Source organism: Odontesthes bonariensis, chromosome 18 (assembly GCF_027942865.1).
Source record: "Odontesthes bonariensis isolate fOdoBon6 chromosome 18, fOdoBon6.hap1, whole genome shotgun sequence".
NCBI classification, from domain to species: domain Eukaryota; kingdom Metazoa; phylum Chordata; class Actinopteri; order Atheriniformes; family Atherinopsidae; genus Odontesthes; species Odontesthes bonariensis.
In genome coordinates, this window is record NC_134523.1 from 22,441,814 (window position 1) to 22,462,700 (window position 20,887).

At 40.0% G+C, this 20,887-nt stretch overlaps 1 protein-coding gene across 4 annotated transcripts in view; it reads left to right on the forward strand.

Moving 5' to 3' along the window:
• Window positions 1–20,887, forward strand: part of LOC142367678 (uncharacterized) — a 69,254-nt gene that overhangs the window by 39,347 nt on the left and 9,020 nt on the right. For 2 of the 4 annotated variants that reach the window (XM_075449702.1, XM_075449699.1), the window contains exons 3-6: window positions 7,362–7,397; window positions 14,709–14,814; window positions 19,052–19,270; window positions 20,097–20,237. In XM_075449702.1, the coding sequence (XP_075305817.1) occupies window positions 7,362–7,397; window positions 14,709–14,814; window positions 19,052–19,270; window positions 20,097–20,237 (502 nt within the window). The remainder of the gene's footprint in view (window positions 1–7,361; window positions 7,398–14,708; window positions 14,815–19,051; window positions 19,271–20,096; window positions 20,238–20,887) is intronic. The other 2 variants (XM_075449700.1, XM_075449701.1) reach the window with 2 other exon arrangements.

Consider the following 20,887-nt stretch of genomic DNA (forward strand, 5'->3'; position numbering starts at 1 on the left):
CATGTTAGAAAAGTTAAAAACTTTTAGGGTAGGGTGACTTTAAGATCATGGCAGAAAAAGCAACAGCTGTTATTTAAATTTAATATTTATACGTGTAGCTTGAACACAACCGTTCCTCTGAAGACATGCAGGTAACCATGAGGTAACCATCATAAACATGCAGATATGTAGCAAGTATGTTCTCAGCCAAAGGTGGTAGAAGGTCTGCTGATGCTGCCATTGCCTGCAGCATTTTAAACCTTGGGACTCCAGTTCGATACCAGGATATGACAACTGTTTTTCACTTCTGGGTTACCTTCAGGCCAGAACAGGATGCCACTTTATTAAAACCCTTTTGTCACATCTTGGTTGAATCAAGCAATAACTTTACCGGCTAAGAATAAAATGATTTTCTTTTTATTACCATCACCTTGATGTATGCCATTTTGACACGTCGCACGCTGTTGCTCTCACTCTACTGGAGGCCACAAATCCTTCAAACATAATTAGGTTTTTGTTATTCACAGTTTCTTATTCCCTGCAAGAAGAAATTTCCCATGGCATCATTTTTACGTGGAGGACAACTTCTACAATTTGTAATGAAATCATTGGTGGCACGCCTTTCTATGATTATAATACAGAAAAGAAAATAACTATAAAATAAGTTATTATCCATTCAGCCTTTAGCCCAGCGCACACTAGGTTTAAAAACCCCGTCACCTCGTTCAGGATAAAAGCATGTTGTAAATTATTGGCTGGCTTAAAGGGAAAATGCTTTAAAATGTGACTGCAGCATGAAAAGCAGATCCATCCTGTAGTTACATGTTACACTAAGACCATCAATGTTACTGTGTATACATGAATGGGAGTTCCAGCTCCCAAAAAAAAGAATAGAGCTTGGCTTTCTTATACTTTCTGAAGTCTATGTTAATGCTGAATATGAGCATGTACGGAGATACAACAAAGGTGAAATGACACCTAATTTTTCACACTCGTACACTGAGGGGCTGCACACTGAGGGGCTCTGCTCTGATGTCCTTGGACTGTGTTAACGCCACCACAACCACTTGTGTCTCCTTACATGTCTGACCATCATAAATCTTGGTTGAAATCTCCTGCACACACGCTTTTTAATTTCTTCATCTATGTGAACAACAGACTGACCTTGAACCATGTTATGTTTGCATGGTCTGAATTATTTAAAGGTTAATACTAGCAGTTTTCTGCTCCATGGCACAAAATGACAATTTATCAGCAGAATTGAACAGGGTCATTGATCAATATCAAAGCCTCATGGATTACTAGGTGAGCAGCAGAGATTTCAAGGCTCCTTCTGCTGCATGTGAGACAATAAGTGTAAATAAAACATGCACAATAGGTGAAAATGTAATACTTAGTGACATGGCTTTAGCCGGAAAAGGGTGGAATGCTCTCTTCGGGTCGGGAATGAGATCCTTCCCCAAGTGGAGGAGTTCAAGTATCTCGGGGTCTTGTTCACGAGTGAGGGACGAATGGAGCAGGAGATTGACAGGCGGATCGGTGCGGCGTCTGCAGTGATGCGGGCTCTGCACCGGCCCGTCGTGGTGAAGAAGGAGCTGAGCCAGAAGGCGAAGCTCTCGATTTACCGGTCAATCTATGTTCCTACCCTCACCTATGGTCACGAGCTGTGGGTAGTGACCGAAAGAACGAGATCGCGAATACAAGCGGCCGAAATGAGTTTCCTCCGCAGGGTGTCTGGGCTCTCCCTTAGAGATAGGGTGAGAAGCTCGGTCATCCGGGAGGGGCTCGGAGTAGAACCGCTGCTCCTCCGCATCGAGAGGAGTCAGATGAGGTGGCTCGGGCATCTGGTGAGAATGCCTCCCCGGTGAGGTGTTCCGGGCCCGTCCCACTGGGAGGAGGCCCCGGGGAAGACCCAGGACACGTTGGAGAGACTATGTCTCTCGGCTGGCCTGGGAACGCCTCGGGGTCCCCCCAGAAGAGCTGGAGGAAGTGGCCGGGGACAGGGACGTCTGGGTCTCTTTGCTCAAGCTGCTGCCCCCGCGACCCGATCCCCGGACCAGCGGAAGATAATGGATGGATGGATGGATGGCTTTAGAAATTTGATGACTCCAGTCAGGACAGAAACTATGGGATGGATTGCCAAGAAATGTGGTTAAATCATTCACGATACCCAGACAATGAACTGTACTGACAGTTTTCAGTTTTAGTGAAATATAAGGATGCGTACTGAAAGGATTTCCACCAGGTTTGTCAAATATATTCATTCCCCCTCAGGAGAAACATTTTTTATTTAGTATTATTGCTGCATCACAAAAACAAAATTAGGGATGACGGTGAACCTAACGCCTGTACAACCTCACAAAGCCAATAACAAACACTGGGAAACAAAAAGGAAAACAAAACAGAAGAGAGACACGCAAACTTCTAGAACTTTTCCTTTAAATCGTTACAGATTATTGCTGTAAACACATAAATTACCAACACAATGAATACAGATGGCCCATGAATTCAGCCTGATGCAAAACGGTGCTAAATGTTTGAGGCTGGCATTGTTTTATTTGGTCTTTTTGTCTATTCGTTAGCATGAGTATGCAAAAAAATAGAGAGAAAATATGTTCTGAACTCATCAGGGGAAATTAAAGCTACAAACCGTAATAATAACATAGTTTGTTGGTTATTTTCAATTGTTGCATCATAGAGTACATAATTCATTCGGCATCCGAGCTGCTGGAAAATCACTGCTTCCCAACAGTGAAGCTCATTAGTCTTGTAACAATATTTTGGCAGCTCTTTTGTCAGTTTTAATGAATTATAAATTAGTTTTAATTAATGACTTCAATAATAATGGAGAAAAATATTGTGATTCTGTTAAATCAGTATATAATTTGTCCTCTTTCAGGATAACACATCCTGATTTAGCTTTTTCTTTAAAGTTTGATTTCAACAAAAGAGATCAAGCTGAACTGAACCAAAGTTTACAGCTCCAGTGTGTAATATTTGTATTTCCCACTTTAACATCTGCAGTTTCAGGTGTTCATGAGTAAAGTTAGCATAAGAGGACATTAAAGGATATAGTTTTCAATATTTTCCAGATAGTCAATGGTCTGATAGTCCATCTGTTCTAGGTCTTGCTGATGGGTTTGAGAGCTGGTAAGAAAACACTGGAACTTTCTGGCCAGGTAGAAACCAGCTAAAATATGAAAAGAAATCATCATTTCCAACCACCAATCCCCAAAAATGTTCTTTTTAATAATCTATTTATTATCTAAAGACATTAGTTATAACTAATAAAGCATTTAAGACAGTGTTTTAAAAGGAGGGTCCAACAGTACTTCAGTTCATTATTTAGAGGCCATGATGACTCTGTATCTTATGCCACACAAGGCTAAATAAATAATTCCATAATAAGTAAATGCATTATATTCTGAGCACCGTGGTTTTCCTGAATCTTTGAACTCTTTACGCCAGTTGCTGGAAGTAAAAGATGAATTTAATTCACTCTAAACAGCATCATCACTGCTGAGTATGTCCACTAACTTAATATAGGATATTTAATAAGTTTGGTGAGTTGTGTTGGTTTTATATAAAAAAGTTTTAATGATTACCACTGCAGAATAACAGCATATGTTTTGCTTAGGTCAGATACTGACAAAGGTTTGCTATTTTGTCACTGTCATTGTTAATTATCCCCCCCCCCCCCCCCCCCCCCCCTCTGCTCCTGTTAATGTGGAAGTGAAACAAAAACCAACTGAGGCGTCTGCAGGGCTTTGTTGAATCCCTCTGCCATATCAGGGGCTGCTTTGTTAGCGAAGGATTATTCCAATTCCTTATTCACTTGCCATGAAACTAAACATTTCTGACATGAATATTGCATTCACGCTTCCAAGAAAGTGAAAGGGGCCTGCAGTGAGATTAAATTAATTCTGACTTTCAGTTTCTGCCCACCCTTGGTTTCAATTTGTCAAATGCCCCCTGACTTTGACACCTGATGAAAAATGCTAATCAGGGCGGCAGAAGCAAGGCCTTAAACCAACTCAGACTCAAATTCACATTCATTTATTTAGATATTCAGGCCATAGAGTCTCTATGCCCAGCAGCTGTTGAATAAAGCATGAATAAGTGTCTGTACAGACACAAAGGCTGAGCTCTTCCTTAATGTTTTAACACATTTACCACATCTCTAACTGCTTTTACTCTTACTTCTACTGGAAAATGAAAGTCTAGTTGTCCATGTTATTAATGGATTGCTTTATTTTTTTACTGTTTGCTTTGTTTCATCCAATTACCCCGTGTCCACACATTTAACAGTAGCCAACTTTACCAGATACTAGTGTTACTTTTGTCCTTTACTATCATTTCATAAGTTATTTGTCTTGGTAACAAACAGCTGCAGGTGCACAAGATGAGATTTTCATGTACAAATCCAATTCTTATTCAACTACAGTCACACAACTGGGGCCACAGTTACAGTCATGACACTTAAAACAAACCAGGATACCTTTTTCTGTTCTGGTGCTTTGCACTTGTCTGAGCTATAGGACTTTTATTCCTTTAAAGCAAGGACTAAAACAAATGGCTAAAACAGTAAATGTTACTTAAGATATTATATTGCAGAAATGAATATGTTCCTTGGCTGACTCTTGGTTAAGATTAGTCCACTGAGGGCGTCAAACATACCTATTGAGCTGAAGTTACACAGTAACTATTATTTTTCTCCATTTTAACATTTAAATGTCTTTGCTGATTAATACAATTAATAATCTTAATGTTGGACTTCTTAAGGCAGCTAAACACTGCGTGAGCCATCTTATAAGTTTACTGCAAGCAACACTGTGCAATATGGATCTAATGAACATGGGTGTGATATCATGTTTGATGTGTGGAGACTGTATGATGAATCATAGCAGGCTGTGACAGTGAGGAGAGAAACACGCATTCCTAAAGTTTGTTTTATGTGCTTATCTAAGTGGCAATTTCTCTGCAATTTCTTTCCATGAGTGACTCTCTTGGTGCAATCACAGAGAAAGCTCTCCCGCTGCCACAATTTTACCACCGTTTCTCTGAATTCCACAAGCTACATTCCTGTCATTTGGCTTCCATCTACACTGTTCAGCTTTGTTTTCGTTTTGTCGATTTGATCAAAGAGTCACACCATGCTGTTTTCTTATCGGTTGGTTCAGAGAAAAGGGTCTCAGCCACACTCGAAGATGATCCCCCTACATTTCGAAACACTGTCAGAAATCTGTCCCTGATTATCTTTGGCAGGGATCCACAATTATTTCCGCTGGTGATCTTTTATCTGGCACAAGCAAAAATTGTAGTGTGTAGTTTGATGAACACCAAAAATAGGACTTACAATAACTGACACCTTGTACTGTTAAGATCCATCAAAATGTCAATAAACCTGAATAAAATACAGCTACAATTAATATAAATTAATTAGTTAAATATATCATTAATTAACCATCAAATGTTCAGATTTTAGCTAACTCTTAACACTGAGTAAATTCATATAAACTGTTCTTAATTTCATCCTTAATAGATTTCACACACTGATGGTAGACACATTGCTTTACAAATCAAAAACCATAGTTTTTACATCACATAAGACCCCGTATGAAACATCTGAGAAGCACTGAATGAATCTTATGGTCTGTTAGTAAAAGCAACCGCTGTGCAAGGCTCCAAAAGCTTGGAGTTTAAAGTTTGGCATTTGCATTGACATAAAGTAAAGGGCATTTCACCTCTTATGCAGTCTGTGATCTGTGGCTTTGAATGGTACAACTATGATAACAAGCTTACACTGCCAGTGGAGGAACTCTTTAGGGCATAGTGACAAAAGGGCCTAATGTAAAAAAAATCTCTTTGACAGCTGTCTGCTCCAATTCTCTAGACTGTTGCACCCACAGACAAAGATGCTGCTCTTCTGTCTTTGTGCCCATTGCACAGTGTGTTAAATGTGCATGTATGCTTGTCTCTATATCCTGTATATGTATGTGCATGCATGTGAGGACACATAATAAATGGTATCCATGTTTGGGTACCCACCAAATGCACTGTTGCCCCTGGCAACAGGGTTATCACTGAGTGGTATCCATTGGTTACCTAAACATGGTGGCCATTGTGGAGCTAATAACATGCAAACACAAAACCTCACACCATCACATAAATCCTGTATCACTTCACCTGTTCCACTCACTGCTTCTCATGTCTCTCTGTCTCAACTCTAAGCAGATTAAAATAAGGACATTCATCATTTCGAGATTAAACTTTTCAATATGCTGCAAAGCTCACATAAAGAGCCACACGGTGCAGTTAAATAGTACACGTGTCTCAAATCACAAAAGTATGATTCCAAAGCTAAATCTTGTTGCAGATTTTACATAAAATAATATAAACTGGGAGAATGGCGCTGAATATTTCATATTAATGCAGAGGAGAGTGGGGCGAGATGGGCCACCCTCTGTATTTTAGCAATCATGCACCTTTATTGTCAAGTCAGCAAAAATTTTGGAAGCGTTCCATCATTTTTGCCATACTGTAAACATAAAAAGTACAACTGAGAAGTGATGGGCACCAATTTTCTTTAAAATTGTAGATTTTGCCATATCAGATGTAATACCTGCTACATCAATGCCAGTTTTTGTAGAAATACAAATATTTGGTCATTTGTCAACATATAAAACCTTGCAAATCATTTAGCTACATAACTGTCTGAATTGGTAAGCTGCATAGTTTATTCCAAACTGTGAGCCAGTTTACCCCCCAGACAGTGCAGCTTGCCCACTGACCCGGATCAACTTACCCCCAGCCTGGAGCAAATTGAGCCACTGAACCATTGATCCATTGAAGACACTGTCATAAGAAGCCATATTTCTACAACTCTGTTGTAGAATAATTCTGATTATTTGAACTGACGAGACACATCCTGAAATTTGGTTGATTTCTACCTCATTTTCTCTTATCTTGAGGACATAATAAGTACAAAAAATAACTTATCTTATTCCACTATCCTCAAAAATTAAAAGTCTGAAGTTAAGTTAACCACAAATTTAGTATATGCAGGGTGCCTAAGGCTTAGATCAGATATTTTAAGATATTTTAGTGGTGCAATATTAAAGAAAATTGTAAAGAAAGTAAAAGCAAATACTATTTTTTTTAAAAACAAAACAAAACAATGCAAGTCTTTAGTTTGTAATATATGTTTAAAAAAAGTCATTTAATATAGTCAGGAAATCAGAGAAGCCAACATATCCAAGACTTAAATGTTCACATTACTTCACCTCCAGTGTACCAGTCCTCACTTTTCTTTTTTTAAATCTCCTTGTTCTCTTCCTTCCCTTCCTGTACCTCTTCCCTCTCCTTCCTCCCCTCTTCCCCAGCATGGCCTTGTCGAGTTTTCCTGGGAAGGAATCAATGTAAGTCTCCTTGTTTAAATCTCCTCATTTCTTATTAAATTCCCTTTTCTGTCCCTTTCCCCTCCATCACTCTGCAACTACCTGAGTTTTCAGCTTTGAGTGCATAAGTTGGCATCCCACTCTTTATCCATCCACCCCTTCCTGCCACTCTTTCTCTCTTGCTTATCTTTCTCTGCCACTGCTGTCTCCTATCCCCAGTTTTTCTTTTTCTACCCGTAAACTCTCTCCAGTCCGTCTCCTCTCTTAGTCCTCTGCTAATCTACTGTTCTGCAAGCTACATATATACACAGAGTGACAGATAACAGGCTGTAATAAGCTTATCTTATCCACAGCTGAGGCCTAGTACAAGTCCCAGTTTTTACTGAAAGCAGATCGTGATGAAGTGCAACACTGCTCTAGTGTTTGTGTATCTCCAGCAGAACTTATTTGCACAGGTATATTTTCTTTGTCTAAAAGCTATCTGGAAGCAAATAATCTCAAAGAAACACAATTCTGGGTTAACTCAACAGAGACCTGGATATATTTTCTGATAAACAGAATTTTCTGACAAGGAAACAATGACGATGGAATTCTTCCATCAAAATGATAAAAATGATCATTTTACCCTCCTGTTATTCAAAAGTCATAAACTTTGCATGCTAGCACAGTGAACCAACAATTAAAAACCACTGCAAACCACAGATAAATACAGTCCGAGTCAGTTTATAAACATGACATTTGAAATATACTTAATTAGTGTGTTTGACTAGAAACAGAATTTTAAAATGAACATGTTAGTCTGCTTGAAATCATACCAACCCGAATGTCTTATAGTGACGATCTGATAGTGATGATAGTTTCAGGGCGTATATTTCTCTGAGGTATATGAATAATGATGGGTGGCAGCAGTAGTAATGTCCAGTGGCATCAAGAAAGTTGTCCAGATCACTGTTTGAATGTGCATCAGATAACTCTTTAAAATCTACAAATAAATAAACTAGGGTTGGGTGAGTTAATGCGTTATCGTTAATTATTTAATGCCAATTAATATTTATTGCGTATTAACATGCAGATTTTATTATTTATTTTATTATGTAAAAGTCTGTTGCTGTCTGCTGCGGAACCGGAAAAGAAAGTAATCGGCGGATCCACCAAACATGGAGAAGGGTACAGAACTTTTATTTGGCCATTTTGATTTTAAAAGTTCTTCCAGACGGCGAAGTCGACAGAACCAAAGTCATCTGTAAACACTGCCAAGTTGAATTGTCTTCTCAGCGTAGTAGTTCCAGTCTAAAATATCACTTAAAGGCAAAACACACAACTGATAGCAGCAAGTCATTCAAGGAAACAGACAGTGGAGCGAGGCTTCTACATAAAAACTACAGAAAGATGCTGATGTTAAAAGTGTGTTTGCACAACAAATGTTATGGCACTTTCATTCATATGGCAGCACATTTAAATAAAACTAAATGCTAAAAGCTATACACTACTTTTGAATTCATTTTTGGATTTTGCGTACAAATGCGATTAATCAGGGAAATCATGTGATTAATTCGATTAAAAATTTTAATCGTTGCCAAGCCCTAGAATTAACATTAACATTTAAAATTGGTAAAGGCATCCTGCACATGTTTCACAGTTTCTGTCCTGGCTTTGACCCGGAAACAGCAGATTTTTTACTGGGAAAATAATTCAGTTATACAGTCTAGTGGAGCTTTGGTTGTAGCTCAACCTGACTGTGCATGCAAACATATTGTGTGTTTTATGAGCCTCTCAAATACTCAAAATGTGTATCTGAGGCACAAGCTGTTTCTTGGCATTGGTGCTGTGAATCAACTAGCAAATGCTCTGGTGAGAGCATTCAGCAGCATGAAAGTTGAAATTAGTGAGTCTCAGAGGAACTTCGCTCTGTGGAACTTGGTTTGAGAGCATTGCTCAAAAAAAACACACATACAAAGATTCACCTTGTACATCACAGATTGAGTCTCTTGTGAGTCCCGTGTAAGAAATATATATTTTTCTTTCTTATGTTTATTTCTCTTAAGCCAAACCAATCAGCAAGATCCCAAACCATGGGGTCAGGAAAAGATCCTGCTTCAAATACTAAATGTACAGACACACGCACATCTACACCAAAAAGCAGGGAGAGCAGATCATGTAGTTTGGAGAAATTAAAAGATTGGAGCCCTGTCATGAATAAGCAGTTTGTTTCCTCTTTGATTGACTTAAAGTGCAGCCTTTCGCAACACTGCACATTCATGCCAAAGAGTAATGAGCGGGGGGGTGAATCTGGGCTCTTTTTGTCTCAGAAACATTGAGATTAGATGTTTTATGTAAGAGACTGGGGGGTAAGGACACAGCCCTGTACTTAATCCTGCTCTCTAAAATTGCTCTGGCTGGCGTGTTAGCAAACAGTTGTCAATTTAGTCCCATCCAACAGGCATAAAGCAAAGTGAGTGTTTCATCTGTGGGTCCTTTTCACATTGATTTGGTTCCCTTATATGCCCATTTCTGTGTTGAACTGGCCACCATTTTTGTCTGTTTGTTATTCTGTGATATGGATATCATGATGGGTCATGATGGGTTAATCAGAGCAGCAGAGAGCAGCTGAAGGCAGTTGCTGGGAATGTGGTGGATACGAGCTGTGAAAATGAACAATAATTAGGGCACAAAAAGAACATCCAAACTACCTGTTAACAGTATCTGCACAGCATGTATGTTCCTATGTGTGTCCCTCTGAGAAGTGTTGTTTTTATGGATGAAGAGAAACATAACGAGCCATTTTCCTGCATACGGAAGCAGAGCACCAGCTCCGTGCTCAGCTGTTGGAACTCATATTCATTTGCGACTGATTACATTTCTGCTGAAATCTTGTTTCATACAGCATACGGCACAAAGCAAATTTTTTGTTACAAACACCACCTCACCTCTGGTTTATTATTATGGACACTAGAGTATGAAAGTTACATCTGTATGCCCGCTGGCTCATTGGCTGCTGTATTCCATCAAATTATGTTGTCATGTCATGCAGAGGGTGTACAGTAGAGTGGATCGCACACAGATGGTACTTCAGCACCACTGAGAGACCAAACAGTATCAGTTTCCTGTTGCACTTTAGCTCTCAATCTTACATTCGTACTATAGGCAGGCCCTTCACACTCTTACAACACACATTTACACTGTATTCCCAGCTGTAATTAACAGTCGGGAGGGCCTCATTAAGAGCCAGACTCTGTCTCTGTGTTCATTAGCTTTCAGGCTTGTTTGACATGTGGACTGGTGCCAGGAAGTACAAGAGAAGTATCAGAAAGATGCAGAGCAAGTCTTTTGAAAAGTCTCTTGAACACCATCAGTTTCTCCAGTTTCTGGCTTTTAGTATTTCAAGCAACCAGAGGGTGGCAACAATATGTATGTTCAATGAGTCAGCTTAGTTACTGATACCCAGAATTTGACAATCATAATACGTATATCGCATGAACATGAATGTGTGTGTTTTTTCCCGATTGTAAATACGTCAGAAATGCTTCATTCACCTAGCCTGATAAACCAGCCTAAATGGATTGGATGTCTAATTTAGTCTGGCTCCGATGAATGGACACAACGGAACATTGTTGATGAGCACAACCCGTTGTCTTTCAAACCATGTCTGTGCCTATAGGCCAACGCTCTGACCAATCAGCGCAACTGACTGTGACGTACGTAGTAAGCGCGACAGAAAGCTTTGGTGGGAGGGGACTGTATGTAAACAAGTGAAGCAACTTCAGCAAGGCTGAATCAAACGAGCGCTGTTCCATTGCCGCCGCCATCTTTCTTGTTGTGCTTTCGCTTCCACTGCCCAACGTCGCACTGCTCTGTCGTCACCCCCTCAAAACCCTGCCCCAGAACCCTCTGCCCCGCCCGCGTTGATTCAAAACACATCTCTGCGTTGTGATTGGTTTAGTTGCCATCTGCCAGATTCAGGGCAGTATTTTCAAAATGAAAAGTGGTTCGAAGCCAGACCCAACCGCAGGCAAAACATTTTGCCGTCCAGCAGTTAGCGCTGGTTTTCCAGGCTATCATTCACCAGGCGTTCTCAGTTCGACTTACATTGGAGTTGGGTAAAAGTCACAGTGACAGACAAGCCAGCACACATGCAAGCAAACCCACGGACCAAATAAATAATCTCCAAAACTTTATCGGCACCCCTTCGCAGAACACTTAGTCATAAAAAAACCAACCATCCCTTTGAGCTTGCATGCTTCTTGCAGGTGTGGTGTATGCGACAGCCTTTTATTTGTTTTCTTTTTATTGTTAAAAGGATTTATCAAAATTTACAAGGTACACCGTGATGGCTTCCAACCAGTGGCTCTAGTCATTATGAAGTGTTTTGAGAAGCTCGTCAGGAGCCGTGACATCAAAAGTCTCTCACCCATGTTTGATCTGCACCAGTACGAATAAAGGTCGACAAAAGGGCGCCGTCGCCGTAGCCCCACATATAACCCTGACCCATCCTGAGCAGAGGGGAAGCTATGCCAGGCTTCTCTCCATTGACTTCAGCTCTGCGTTTAATACAATCATCCCAAACAGACTGGTAACTAAATTGCACAACCTCAGCCTTTCACACTCCATCTGCCTCTGAGTAAAGGACTTTCTAACAGACCTCTCACAGACAGTCAAGTACGCCCCCATCTTTTCACAGCATTCAACCACAACACTGGCTCCCCACAGGGTTGTGTGCCGAGTCCACTAATGCATACTACACTCATAACTGTGCTACACACCGTCATTAAGTTTGCAGATGACACGACTGTCATGGGCTCATCTCTGGGGTGCATCGAAAAAAAAAAAAAAAGAAGAACAGCCAGATCCACAGCCAGTATATATCGACGGTGACTGCGTGGGCAGGATCTCCACCTTCAGGTTTCTGGGTCTACACCTGAAGGATAACCCTACCCGGAAAAGAAATTCCACTGCACTGATAAAGAAGGCACAGCAGTGACTCTACTTCTTGAGGATCTTTAAGAGAAACAATCGACCTCGAAAGCTGCCGGTGTCCTTCTTTAGGTGTTCCATCGAGAGTGTGCTGGTGTGCTGCGTTTCCGCAGGGCCCCCCCCGGCAGCTCAGGAAACCCCTTCAGAGGGTCAGACAATCCCTGGCTGCTCACTGCCCTCCACGGAGGACCTCTTCTGCTCTTGGCCCCTCAGGAGAGCAGCAAACGCATTAAAAGATTCTTCCCACGCTGGACATCATCTGTTCGAGCTGTTGCCCTCCGGCAGACGCTACAGGTCCATCCCACATCAAACAAAGAGACTAAAGAACAGCTTTCACCTCAGTGCCGTACGTGTATTGAACACTGCTACTCGATGCACTGCAAGAACTACAGCCACTTTAACTTCTTATGTTCTCAATGCACTTTAGTAGCAAACAGTTTTCTCTTATTTCTTAATCATTTCAAGTCTCTTCTATTCTAGCTATTGTTTTAAGTCTTCTTCATTTATTTATTAAACTCACCATTTTGGACTGCTGCAAAAATGTTGTTCTACTATTTTGCAATGACTCCAAAATAAATCTCTGAGGTTGCTGAAGGCTGTTTCTGACAGTTTACATGACAATAAATGGAAGAATAAGCTGAAACTAAACACTGACACTAAATCAGCCCTCACAGCCGAGGTATTCCGAGGCCTCAAGGAAGGAGCCATGTATATATTGATTTAACACTTATCCTGGGTCAAAAGGTTTAGTGGGAAGCATAGTCTAGTGATTAGCTTCACTGACTTGGAAGTTGAAGGATGCAGATTTGAGACGAGGATCTAGCAACTGCTCTTTAATTTTCAAGAGCTGCACATATAGTAGGGAAATTGCAAAAGCAAATACGACACGGGAGCTAAAAGGAAATTGAGAAATAAAAAAAAAGTGGCTCATTGTGGGATATAACACCACTGTTACAAAAACAAATCTCTGTGTGAGCCCTGCACATGCGCCGTCACACACACGAGTTTGTCGTGTTGAAGAGGTCACAGAGATGTCAAGCTATCTTCAACCAAAACAGTGCGGTGCAGGGCTGGAAACCGTGGTACCTCAGCCTCTGGGCAGTTTCAAGCCTGGGAGTAACAAAGGTCAGCAGCACTTTGATTTTAGGGTTCACAAACTACTGTAGTTTTGCTTCAAGAAAGAAAATAAAAAAAAGCAATGTGGAAAAAATTCAGGTAAAATCACCTGAATAAATTACATATGTAAAATATATAAATAAATAAAAATACATTCATGCTTTTATTTATTCTTTTAAATTGAATTCAGTTAAGTCTATTAACAACACACTTCACAGAGAAAATAAACAAGTTAAGATTGTCCAATTCAATCCAATTGAAATGCATTTATTTCTCATTTATTGTGATTTCATTTATTCATTCATTTCTTTTTAAATTTCCACTTTTTGATTATCTTTTATTTGTTCATTAATTCCTCATTTTATTTCCTCTTTCCAATTTTTCTCCTTTGCATCAACGTCAGTAAAACAAGACAAATTGCTCCTGTGTCAAATAAATCAGGGCTTATAAATGCATGTACAGTGTGAATGGGCTATTTTATCAGCAGTGGTAATAGCTCCTGACATTTTTCCATCTCCGTTCTCCGCTTTGCGCACACAGAGTCTCTTCTGGCTGAATTTGTCCTGCGCCCATCTGCTACTTTTATTGTTTTATTAAAAATATAGAAATATATATATAAAAAAATATCAGTTGATTTTTTTTTATAGTTTGTGATATGCTCTTTCAAGAATTCTTTCATTTTTCCTGCATAAAGCACACAGTCCCTTTTCCATGCAACAACCGATGAACTCGTGTGTGTACCTGCAATTTTTCATGTGATTTATCCTCAGACAGTTAATCCATCGATGAGTGACAATTCCACCTTTTTTGTGCCAAATACAAACTACAATGCTCACAGAAGATTCTGTTGTTTATTCCTATTGCTTCCTTTTAGCCACAGTATATCTATGATTCTCTTTAATCAATGTTCCTTGTAAGTCATTTGCAAAGTGCAATAATTAACCCCCTGTTCTTATAATGACTATTAAAACCTTCCTCTTCTCTTCCTCAAACTATTTTATACATTTTCAATCTCCTGCTCTCTGCACCTCAATTTCTTTTATTACACTTTCTCTTTCTTACATTTATCTCTCTCATCCTATTTTGTCATTTTCTCTGTCACATTGATTTTCTGTCTCTTTTCTTATCTGCAACCTCTTCTGTCCCCCACCCCGCCACCATATCCTCTCCCCCCCCCCCATCTTTATTCCTATGTTCACCCTCTTTACTTCAACCATAAATCTCCTCCTCCGCCTCTCTCTTCAGTTGTCCATGGAGGACACTACTTCCATTCTGCCTCGTCTCAAGAGGAAGCCTGCCAACACCTACGGGATCGGTGCCCTGGCTAAGTCCTCTCTGACAGGTGTGTCAGGTGTGTGTCTGTACTGCTAGATGGTAAAACAGCCCCCATGTTGCCTCCACATGCTCCGCAGTGAGTAGAGGGTGAAGTTGCTGTTGAGCAATGGCAGAGGTGCAACCTCTTTACACCTCTCGTGTAAAAGATTATTTTTGGTTTCTTTTTGGGTGCTATTCAGATGATTATTTGGCTCCATTTTGGCGCAGTAGCTAAATGATCACCGTGTGGTTTAATTGAACAATAATCATCACACAGACCCCGAATATAGAAAGAGCTGCTATACGAAAAATTAATAGTTTATACAACAATAAATAAGAGAAAATAGCTCACATAAGTTTCTCTAATAACTAGTATTAATTTTTTATGGAATCATATAATTAGGAGCATTAAACTAATGTTTTTTTGACCATTTGTTTAACTTGATTAAAGGATGAACACAAAGCAGACCGAGATCTGCTATGTGTTACTATTCACTGGGGTTGCCAGGCAACCAAACAATTCATTCCACTTCACCAAATGGAGTATTCTTTTTTCTTTTGCAAAATTTTGTAAGAGGAGAACAAATGCAGTTTCACTGCTTTAGCTAGGTGTAAAAAGGTAAAGCTGCCTGCAACAATAAACCACAAACCAGTTTGGATCAGGCAACAATATCTCAACAATAAAAGCTCCGTGTTGGCCTTTAAAACCACATGAAAGTGCACATGTCTGGAGGATTAAGTGGGCTTGATTATTGGACAAACTTATCTGTCTGCATCGCTCGAACCCCACGCTCAATGAAGGATTAAAGATATTTAACCAAATATCTGACATGTTGCATTTGGAGATAATGTTACGCATTAAGTCAAATTTCAACCAATGAAAAAGATGAAAACAACAGGTTTCATCACAAAAACTGAGAACTATAAATGGACTGGAATGTCTTGATCATTTTAACAAGTAGTTTAAATTTTCCTCCAAAAAGCATTTCTTCTGTACAGCTAAAAGACCAACAAAAGTAGGAATGGCTAGCCACATATTTTTAAGAATGCCCTCAAGTGGCAGCAACATGCTGCAACATGAGCAGCAGGATTAGTACGGCATGCAGGTAATGGGCGATGTTTCCTGTGCCAATACACACAGCAGGTAATAATCTGGAGAATTCACACCAACCGTGCAGGCTTATAATGCTTGTTACTTGATGTTTTTTTCTGCTCAGCTTTCCCTTTTTTAATCAATACAGCAGATATATCCACTTACATGTAGTACTGATATCAATACAAGGCTGCCAGACCAAAAGAGGCCTATCAGGTGGAAAAACAATGCTAATCTGAAGTTATCAAGCATAATTCTTTTTATTTAGAACCACCCATGCAGCTGTGCTCCGAAACAACAGGCAAAAATATCAAACTTTTTTTGTTTGCATTCACTGTGAGCCTTTCTAATAAGTATTGCTGTCATTTACAGTCATTTCTCTCCTTTATTCTGTTGCACTGCTTATGTAATGTTGCACAGCAAAGGGGCTAATGGCATAGTTTAGGATTAATGTCAATTTAAGTGCAATAAAACCCACCCAACAAGTGACAATTAATGTCAAACGTAACAAACGCACAGTTCTGTGACTCCCAAATACAAATAAGTGAACTCAATCTGAATCTAGCAACAGTGGTGAGGACACTGGGCAACGCTTGGGAGTGTTTAGAATACATCTCTTGTGGACAATCTCCTGTTCTGCAATTGAGCCCATTGGACAATACCCAGACCTGATTTAGCATTTTCCACCACAGAAATGTCTCACTCTTTCTTGTAACCCAAATCCAAATGCCTTAATAAACAGAGAACATTTTAGATGCAGTCAGCAGAGTTAGCTTAATATCCAGCCTCATTTAGTCATTGTAGTCTAAGCCTATAAAAAGCCACAAAACCCTGTTCAACAATTACACAATTAGCTAAATTACTTCAAATATAACACAAGCAGACTATATAGATGCTCCAGTTCGGTTAAGTCAACAAACTGAAAACTTTTGTCACCCACAACAGCCTCTCTTTATACTATAAAATCTCCACTCTACCTTTACTTTCACTTGGTTTCTGCACTCTTTGTGGGCTAAAGAATCATGTGACACACATGAAGAAAAAAAACAAAAGTTATCTTTTAAACTTGGCCAGAAATGGCCAGATTTTGTAAGCTAAACCTTGCCTCAGCAGACAACTTCGCTCTCGAGCAGCAGGAGGAAGAGGAGCTTGGAACCAACATGACCACCCCTGTGGGTGCCCCTTCCTATATCACTCCCTACTTAACCCTTTCTTCCATTGATTTCAACAGTTGACGTCAATGACACATTTCAGAGTCATTGATGGAAATTCAATCAGATCTTTGATTTCAAAGAAACTAAAGTAAGTGAGATTACTTACTTTAATTGCCTACAGAAGCATTTCCACAGGTGTGTTGGGGAATGTCGTGTTTTTGTAATGTGGCGGTGCTGCTGGGTGGTGAAGTACTGACTCTATGTGCAGTGTCGTGGCAACAAGTGTTCGGTGGTGCTCTTGTGCTCTCGTGTTTTGTGCTTCAAACAGCAGTACTCTGTGTTCAGTATTATGTAGCACCTTAGAGTGTTTGTGTTAAATCTGTTGTTTCTGTTGTGTCCGGTGCACTTAAAAACAAGTGCTGGTGTCATTTAACAGTGTATAATACACTATCATTTATTTTAGCCTTTGAGTAGCCAGGACCCCAACACCCTCCCTCATCCACCATCCCCATATTTTCCATTCCTATTTCCATCCCCAATTAGGCTCAGCAGCGAGTGTTTGATTTTCAAATGAGATTGTCTCTCTTTGTCTAAGGAGAGATCTGTGTCTATTTATAACTCAGCCTGTAACTTGCCCCGTGGACAGGGGAGCAATTTCCAAAGCTCTGTCTGCGTTTATTCATGCCTGCTTGATTTTTAATTTAATATCTTAATTGATCTCCCCCTTCTCACATTTGACTCAAGGTATATGGCCCTGGTTTGAATTGCATATCTGCATCTTAATTGGGTAGAGATTTGCCTGTGAACCTATCCGAGTGCTATGTTTCCACCTAAGGATTATTTGTTTTTAACTTCATAAAATCTAATGAAGCTCATTAACCAGAAGATGAGGAGTTGTTTTCATTTTTACAGATGGATTTGTCAGCTATATTTTTGTGCAAATCAGCAAATTCTAGCGGGCAGCTGTGCCTAATTTCATACCTCACCTCTGACATGATCACTCCTCCCCATTACTTGTCAATTAGTAAGTTGGTCACATGCACCATTGCATATAAAGCAGATTCAACAATAAATGTATCCGATTATTCAATTAATCAATCATATTTTCTTTTAACTCAGATCTTTTAAAAAAAAAAAGCAATTAGAAACAAAGCTTGTTTAAATAAACTTTACACAAACCGTAACCATAAAAATCAAGTAGAAAATGTGCTCCTTTTTGTTGTCAGAGAAGTTGGAGGTTCTGACCATGAAGGAGGGCAGATTGAATCATGATGAAAATGAATAAAACAGTGTCTATCCAGCTTTAATTAGACTATTCTGACAGGAACTGCTTGGGATGAACATCATACCAAACCAAGGAAGCCTCATACTGAACAGAGCGTCTTGCACTGGATGGCTCAGGTTAGGGTAGCATGCAAGCAATAAGATGTGAGAAATGTTAAAGGAATTAAAGAGGTTATTGTAGATGGTCACCGTGGTTATTTTTAGCTCCACTGGGAGACGTTTGAATGCAGCAACAGCAGTGCTCTACTGTGGGAATATTACAACGTATTTTCAAACTTTAAATGCGTGGAACAGATAGTTAGTAAAATAGGAACAATATTGTTCACAAAACCTGCTTTGGAGAGACACATTTTTAACAGAGACTACATTTTCAGCATGACAAATGGAGTTTGTGCTTGCAGACTCATTCCGACAATCATTACCTGCTGAATGTGTTTTTATTCATAGAAAAATAGGTGTCAGGTTGTGCTAATCATTTCGTATCTCGTCACATAACTACCTGGATTCATACATGGCAGTAGATTTATTACCCCACTGACATCTTCTATTATCATCTCGGGTATTTCAAAGATCCCCTGCATTACACCGTTTCTCATCATCATTCTACTTCCCCCGCGAGCCTCAGTTGGCGGTGCAATCAGCATAGTCCAGAAGTAGTTTTGACAATGTTTTTGTGTGTGTGTGTCTGGTGTGTCTGTGCGGATGTGTGTATTGCTGGTCTGCTGCCCTCATACTTGTTATAGGTGTAAGTCGCTCCATGAAAGACAAGGTGACCAAGCCCACTGCCATGGCCCAGGGTCGTGTTGCACACATGATTGAGTGGCAGAGTTGGGGCAAACCATCTGCAGGGCCAATGGGGGGCGCTGGACATACCAACCTGCAGAGGGAAAAGGAGAGGAGGCTGGAGAACGACCTTTACAGCGACCTAAGTGACGGCGAGAAGGAGGCTCGCTTTGCTGCAGGTAATACATGGGTTTTAAATATACAACATATAAAACCAGCAGCTCACATCAACAAGTTTATAAGTAACACTGTAAAATTACAAAAAGTCTGTGGAGGTACAAACTTTTTTTTTTAATGAACATTCATTTTCTACCCTCTCGTGCACTCATTTTCTTAACTCAAGGTGACAAAATCTTACTGGATCTGACTGATCTGCAACCCTAAATTAGAAAAAGAGTGGACACCATGGAAAAATGTTCATACATTTACTTTTATTTCATTGCAGACAGTATAACCTGAAGATATTTCGCATTTCGTCTTGCCTAAAGGACACAAGTCCAAACCATCTTTATGGCTCGAACTGACATTAATCAGTATATAGTATATTATCACATATGCAAGAAATTACCCAGGGAAACATTTGTCAAGCATTAGGGTATGCCACCTATAAATCAACAAAAAATAAATAAATCAAAAAGGAGGCTTTGTCCAGCGACAGCTTGGACTTCTTTAGGCTTGGAGGCATCTAGGATGGTCCATCATAGAGTGGAAAAGCATACTGTTTTTAGGTTGTATAATGTTGAGCAGAACTAAGCATATATCCATGTGCCAACAATGGATAACTGATCTCCCACTAGGAATAAACACTCTCCTTTGCAGCTCTCAAAACCTCCTATTTCTACCCACTTTGTTATTATTACTAATTTACATTTGTATGTGTTAGATAAGCGGAGACTGGGATTTGTATTACACATACTACGTCTAATTAGGGATCTTTGTGTTATTGTTAGATGCTGCATTGTCTAATATGAGCGCTGCTGCTTCTCTTTCATCCTCCACCCTCAGGCATAATGCAGCAGTTTGCAATCTCTGAGGCGACTTTGTTTGGCTGGAACTCAATGGACGGTGAGAGTATGGGAGCTGGCTCCAACCAGGGCAGCGTTGCTCACCTGAGTGAGGTCAACCAGGAGAGCATCACCAGCAGAGGTATGGCAGTTTAATCCTCCGCATGACTGGACTTGCCTTCAAAAGCCGAGCTCGGAGTGGTTCTAGCAATAAACCTAAATATCAAACACCTACAGGTTGAATATAAGTGAGTGGGGTTAGTATTTTTTCAGTGTGAATAAACTAAGGCCTACATGTATAAAATCCCCAATACAGTTAAGGAATAATGGATACAGCATTCTTATTGTGGTGCAAGATGTAATCGTATGTTTTCTGTTCCTGTACTGATGCAAACTAAAAACTGCCAGCAGTGAAGGACTTTTAGAGGGCAAAAACACAGCTGCATGTTTCTGCCTCTTACTCCTACAGGGAGTTAACTCCCAACGACGAAATCCAGATGACAGCCTGTCATTGCTGAAACATTAGATGGGTTTCACGTGTGCTCGTTTCCAATAATTCGCCCCAAAGATCTCAATGAAACGCAGCATGAAAAGAGAAGCTAAAAGGATTTACCTTTCATACTTTTGCAAAAGGCGAAACAAACACATCCTGATTTGTTGTTTTGAGCCTCAGGTGCTAAGATGTCTCAGTAGTTTAGTGGCGCATCTGAGGATAAAACAGTAAGATAAGAAGGGATGAGAGCAGTTTACTCAGGCCAGATTAGAGAAACCCATCTGACCTCACAGAAATAG